The following is a 6,835-nucleotide window of genomic DNA, read 5'->3' on the forward strand; positions in this document are numbered from 1 at the left end:
GTTCAATAAAATTCCTTTTGTAAAAAAGAAGTTTATATAAAATTGCCTCAAGGAAAACAACTATTTACACCAATGCAATCTCAAGTGTCTGTATTTTCGCACTTATTGTCCCTAAGCCTTTCAGGTAAGATCTACATTCTCCTTTGACTAAGACCTTTATGAACTACTCCTCAAAAAAGAAAAAAATGGATCTTTATGAACTAAGAACTAACAAAATCTTACTACACAAATTTCCTCTAAAGATCTACAAGAAAACGTCTTCTAGTTATTTGCCGCGAAACTCATACAAATTGGTGGTCGAACCTTAAACCAAGCAAGAACAGCAGACGGAAGAACCCATATCCCATCTCCACAAATCAAACCAGAAGCAACAGCTGGAACCATCAAAGCTGCTTCCTTACTTTTCATCTTGCTCCAAACAAACACTACTAAACTCCCAACACACATGTCAACTGCAAAGTAAGCACCAACAACAAAAGGCACAGCCATTGCCATAGGAAGTGGGACCCATTTTCCAATATTTTTAGGGTTCCAATCTCTTACGAAGTTAACCAACACAGCAAATGCAAAAAACCCATAGCAGAATTCCAAACAATGGTTTGGTAGTGCTGAAAAGCCTTCAACGCCAAGAATTGCCATGTTTCTATAGATGATAGCATATGGTGATTTGTATTCACCTTCAGGATTTCCAACATCAAAAGAATTGTAGAAAAGAAAGAATACAAGTGGTGCAAAAACACAACCTATTCCTGTACCAATTGCTTGTGTTACAAGCATTGATCTTGGCGAAGTTAAAGTCAAATGACCAGTCTTCATGTCTTGCATTAAATCGGATGAAGTTGAAGCAAGTGATTTTATTAGTCCACATGCTACAAGTCCAGCAACGACACCGTCACTTTTCCCTCCTAAGGCTGCAAGAATGAAAAGTGCTACTTTTCCATAATTATAAGCCATGTTCATGTCGGTTAGGCCAGAACCATAAGCATTGCAAAAGCCAAGAATCGGTGCTAGGAGATAAGCTACCACCACAAAGTACCACTTCACTTGATGGAATATTAAAGGGATAACATTGATGGAGATTACGGTGAGTACCACATAGCCTACACATGCTAACCATATTGGAACACTTTCTTTTATAAAAAATTCATCGCGTGTAAGATCGTCTGGAGTTTTGTTCTGGTCATCATCTGTCACTGAAGCTGCAGTTAAAAAAATAAATATTAGAAAACCCAAAATTCTCCATAAGAACAACATAACACTGCCATCTTTCATGAGCTGGCCACGACTGTTGTGAAAAGTCTGTCACCACAATCCGCCATGGCCTATACGTGACAACACTGCCTATACTTGAAAATCACGTAAACCCATGAACTGCAGAAGTGACAAAAGGCTGTTTATTTACCTGTTCTGCGATTCCTCCTTTTCATGCATGCTTGAAAATTTAAGGCACTAAAATATATAATTTTGATAAAATTGTAGAGTCCATCACCAAGGATTAATGCAATGGAAATAAAAACCTGCACCATGAAAATAAAAAGAAAGTTAAGGCCTAAAATGAAAAGAAAAAAAAAAAACGCAAATTGAAATGAACTCTAATAAAGTTCCCTTCATTTGTTGTTCATTCAAGACCTTATAACCATTAAGACTCTTCATGCTACTTTCTGGTAAACTTTCCGGGAACCAATTTCCTTTTAGTACTCTGATCAGTGGCCACATAATGCCCCATGAAACCACAGCTCCGAAAAGCAATGATAAATTGACAAGATGTGAACAAATCATTCCTGTTCCAACATAGGTCATGCTGAAATCAAAGTAAAATCTGCAAAATAATCAAACATTCAAATGAATTACAATTGACAAATGTTTCATTCTTCTGATGCATAAAACTAAAAAGAGAGTCATATCGTAGTAGTTTAAGTAAAAGCACGCACGTGTTTTTCCATGCTTTCAACCCGAAAGTAGGAAACTGAGCGAATCCGCAATGGTCTCCACCAGCATAGAACCATTGGAAGAAAGACCAAAGCAAACTGAATGAAAAGAACCGCATGAAACCCTTAACCTGCTTCCTGTGAAAAATGCCAAACTAGTTTAATATGTGCTCTCGTCTTGAAATTACAAATATAGACAACAAGTACCATAATTGATTTTATAATCATACTTTGCCATGACATTTCCTTTAGGAGTATGGAACCCATTAATAAGAACACCCGTTGCAGTTCCAGTTGGATAGGGTAATTTAGCATCGATTATCATCATCTGTTAAATAAACATAGCAAACAACATTCAAGTTACTCTACCTTAATATAGCATTATAGAGCCGCTATAGCTGCTATTTGACAACAATGTTCAACAACAAAAAATCCGGATTCATTCATAAGCAATACCTTTCGAAAAGGAATCAATACTGTTAGCCCAACAAAGTAAGTAACAAAGAGAAAGCCAGTCATCCATCCAATTCCAGGCTCCTTGGTGTCTGAAGTATTCCCTGGTGTACTAGCGCCTCCGACTCGCTCATACGTCTTCCGATTCAAACCCAAAAGGTAAGACCCGAAACCACCTACACATAAACAAGTAAAATTTAGAAAAACTACTAGTGAAGGTTTAATCAATCGGGAGTAACGAGTACGAATAATGACCTCCATAAGATGCACTGTAGCATGCAACAGCACAAGTCTGAATAATGGTATTCTCCTGTCTAGTGAAAGGCGTTGAAACAATATTCGCTTTCTCAAGAATCTTAGTCCAAAATTTAATGAACACAAAACCAAGAAGCGCAACCGAAACATTAAGATTAGGGACTAAACCAGTAGTGAGATTCAGTTTCAACACAATGACACTATAAATCAAGCCAATAAAGATGCTAGTGATCAGTCCTCTAACTGTAATCTGCTGTCTCCATGGTGCTATTCCACTTACATCTTCTAAATCAACTCCAGCTTTCTCTACGTCCTCTCTCTCCAAATTCTCAATCTCTCTGAGTTCTTGTTCTTCATTGCTCACATTTCCCATTGGAATATACTCAAATCCTTTACTCCTTATAAATGTATCAATCTTCAAAGAAAGTAAAGTATCAAATCATCAAATCTCTAACGAAAGAATCATTTCATCAAACATAATGTAGGTTGAAAAAAAATAAAAAAATCAAAGATCATGAATTTTTGAATCCTAACAGGAATTAAAACATCATCGTACGTACCTTTGCAGCAATGAAGACAAGAGAAGAGATTGATTGATGAAGAAGGTGAGTGAGATAAGAATCTCAAAAACCCACCAGACACTATATATGAATCAATTTGAAAAGTGCGATTACACGATGAAATGAAGATATTTGCAGTACATCGCAAAAGAAAAAGACAAGTACATTGGAAAAACAAACAGCACAGAGGTGCACTCTGCGTTGTAATGTCGTACATTTAGTAAAAGTGGTTGGGTTTGTCGTACTGCAAAATTGTAAAAAGGAAAATAATAATAAAAAAATAATAAGGTTTGTTATTTTTTGTACTACACACGTGTTTCAAAAAGATATATATTGTACTACACTACCAAACCGCTTCATGTGATTTTTTTTTTCCTTAATAAAAGTGGTCTGTAAATTTGGACGTACGAGAAAGAGACGGAATGTATTTGGCACCTGTTTGTTTGTTTGTTTCTCGTAGGTTCCATCTGGTGGAGTAGAGTTTACACTAAGTTTGGTACATGCGTGTGGCTTCAACTTTGCAATTATTTTTCCTTTTGTGGAAAATAATAGTAGTAGTAAATCTTTCATCAGATTGGAGAGAGACTTCTAAATGGTCAACTAGTTACTATAACACACATAAAACAATAAAAGAAGTACTACTAGTTTTCTAATGACATGATTTTTATTTTTTTATTAATTGATTAAAAAACCTTTTTATTTTTAACATAATTTTTTGTGATATAGATTGACATGTTTTTTTTAGACTTTTTTTTTTTGTTTTAAAAGAAAGAATTTCTAAAGCTTACGATTTAGTTCCTCAAAAACAATTAATTAAGTGGGCAATTTTTGTTAAATTATGAGAAAAAATGTTGTGCAATAGTGACAATTTAGATGGTACTTCCTAGGGACGGCAATTTGGCCCTTCCCCGATAGATATCCACAAAAATACACGCACCAGATAAGATAAAACCCGCAAAAATGGGTACAGACACATACACGAGTAATTACCCATTAAAATATGTGATATGAGTGCGGGCACGGGTACTTTACTACCCACTATGTCCTATACCCACACTACGTATTTCTATAATGTCATTTATATTATTATATAAAAAATGCATGTTTCTATTTTTTTTAAAAAAATATCGCTATTAAATCATTACACTTTTTAATAAAAGTGTTTATTTGTTTCTTAACTCAATAATAACATGTATAATTTTTTTAATATTGTTAAAAATACTTAAATTATATGATATTTTATAATTAAATGATTTAATTTTACTATAAATACGGGTAAATGGGTACGGGTATGGGCATTGGGTACAAGTATGAATATTGATACCCACGCGAGTTTGGGCTCGGGTACGAGAATTTTTTTAAACTGCGGATATGGGGACGAGTACTATAGTACCCTGCCCATTGACATTCCTACTCCCTTTGGTCTTTATTATAAGAAGAAGTTCACTTTTTAAATTTATAGAATGATTAATGTATTTGATCTATATATGGACTAGATACATTAATTATTGAATGAATCTAAAAAGTGAACTTTATCTTATAATAAGGACCATAGAGAGTATAATGTAATCTTGCATGACCTATTATGTTTATTTTTAAGTTATTATTATTGGAAAATCTTTGCTTTTGTAATTTAAAAGTTTGGCTCCCAAAATTTGAGGTTTGGTGCTGCAGCACATACTACACTTGAAGATGGTCGGCCCTACTAGTATCCTTCATTTGCAGCAAAGACGGACACTGAACCATACACATGAACAAAGAAAAGACATCGAAGAGTATGCAACCCTAGATTCCTAGTAGACGAACATGAAAGGCATGAAAATATGAACTTGTTAAAAAGTGAAACTTTAGTTTCCTTTATTTATTGTTTCTGAATCATTTTGAACACCTCAATCTTTTGTTCATATAAGATTTTAGATTTTATTCTTACTTTAAATTTTAGATTAGTAATGTTTCAGATCTGCAAAATCAGTGATGTTTTTTAGATCTATGAAAAACGATGATATTTTCCAGATTTGTGAAATAAAAGAAGATCTGAAATATTTGAAGGATTGATGTTTTTTTTATTTGTTTTTTAGGTTATTCAAGTGGTTTAACAAATTATTCAAGTGGTTTAACACATTGTTTGTCAACAACGACATCAAAGGGTGAGCATTTTAACTTCATATCTCTTGCTTATCGTTTTCAATGTCGTTTACGGTCTTTTTTTAGATAAAAATCTAATCTTTTACACTTTTCATGTCCGTATCAAATAAGACGTTTTGAATGTCAGTTATAGTGTTTTTTGACATAAAGATTCAACCTTTTCCACATTTTCTTTTGTGTATGTTAAATAAATGGTCTATGTTTCAGCTTTTGTTTCTTCAACCAACTAAAAATGGAAACTTTAACCTATTATTTACATCATCCATTCTTAACTCAAGGATAAAGAAAATGCAATAAAAAATATTTATTTTGTTCACGTGGTTTCATTTTTATTTTTAACTTTGATCCTTTTTTTCATCAGAGCTAAAGTTGAATTAATGTGGTAACATTTCTTTTGATCATTTCTTTTTTGGTATTAATTTTGATTACATTTATTTGTTAAGGAAGATGTTGATTTTGTGTATGTGTTGTGGATAGAATGAAGAAAAAGAAGATTTTGATTTTGAGAAACTAATTGAAGTTAGGTAGAACAAAAGGGATTTATTTGTTTTGGTGAATTGTATTATGTGTAGCCTCACCTTTACATTCTACCGCAAGAGCAGGAGAATTAGAGGTTTTAGATTCAACACAAATGTGAAGGGAAAGAACGTAAAAGTTAGTTTTTGTCCATATTTTTCTGTTATTTAATATTTGCTTTCTTCTATTTAGAAAATAACTCGTGTTAATGGTTCCAATTTTGTACAATTCATGTTTGTTAAGTTATAGCTGATTTCAAGATCAGAACTAGTGAATTGGTTGAATTTGTTTGAGGTAAAGGAACAACATATGTTTTATAAACTAACATAAGGTGGAGTAGAAGGAATTGTAATTGGCTTTTTTAATGAGATTTTATATTTTTCATTCATTTTTATGCACTCATATACTTAAGTTACAAACTGACATAATTTAAACTATATTTTCAGATGCTTGGAGTTAAGAGAATTGAACAACTACTTCCAGTTGGAACTTTCTTTACTGTTGTTGGTGAGGTAATTCAATTAGTTTCAGTAGAGATATAACTAGGTAGTTTCTAAAAAATGTCATATATTGCAAATGTGACTTTCTTGAGAATTCCACATTGTTGTATCAAACTCCAATCATTTAATTTTTGTATTTTATTATTGAATTAGTCTGCAATTGAAGTTGCAAGTTTCAAAAAATTAATAACAAATGTTGCAAGTTTCAAAAAAATCAATAACAAATGTTGCTAGTTTCAAAAAATAGATAATAATTAATTTTGGGTGTTTTTGAATTGATGCAGGAAAACGCAAGACAAACACGCTTATGGAGATGATCCAATAGCAATGCTTAGATAGTTGACCTAAAGAGTGATGGTTTAAGTTAAAGTTTACAATAGTATAGGTGTAATACTATTAATTATACATATTTAATTAAAGTTCATTCACAAAAATAAAAGAGATTAAAAATATAGTTTAAATGTTCAATTTTAAAAAC

The 6,835-nt window shown here is 32.6% G+C and overlaps 1 protein-coding gene across 1 annotated transcript; it reads right to left on the reverse strand.

Moving 5' to 3' along the window:
• Window positions 1-15: 15 nt before the first annotated feature.
• On the reverse strand, window positions 16-3,382 carry LOC131596121 (metal-nicotianamine transporter YSL3-like). The gene is made up of 8 exons (XM_058868692.1): window positions 3,197-3,382; window positions 2,637-3,051; window positions 2,385-2,557; window positions 2,159-2,256; window positions 1,932-2,066; window positions 1,630-1,819; window positions 1,403-1,517; window positions 16-1,199 (listed from the first exon to the last, which is right to left on the reverse strand). The coding sequence occupies exons 2-8, from the start codon at window positions 3,007-3,009 to the stop codon at window positions 262-264; spliced, it is 2,022 nt and encodes a 673-aa protein (XP_058724675.1). The 5' UTR covers window positions 3,010-3,051; window positions 3,197-3,382; the 3' UTR covers window positions 16-261.
• Window positions 3,383-6,835: the final 3,453 nt, after the last annotated feature.

This window comes from Vicia villosa, linkage group LG4, assembly GCF_029867415.1.
Source record: "Vicia villosa cultivar HV-30 ecotype Madison, WI linkage group LG4, Vvil1.0, whole genome shotgun sequence".
Classification (NCBI taxonomy): Eukaryota; Viridiplantae; Streptophyta; class Magnoliopsida; order Fabales; family Fabaceae; genus Vicia; species Vicia villosa.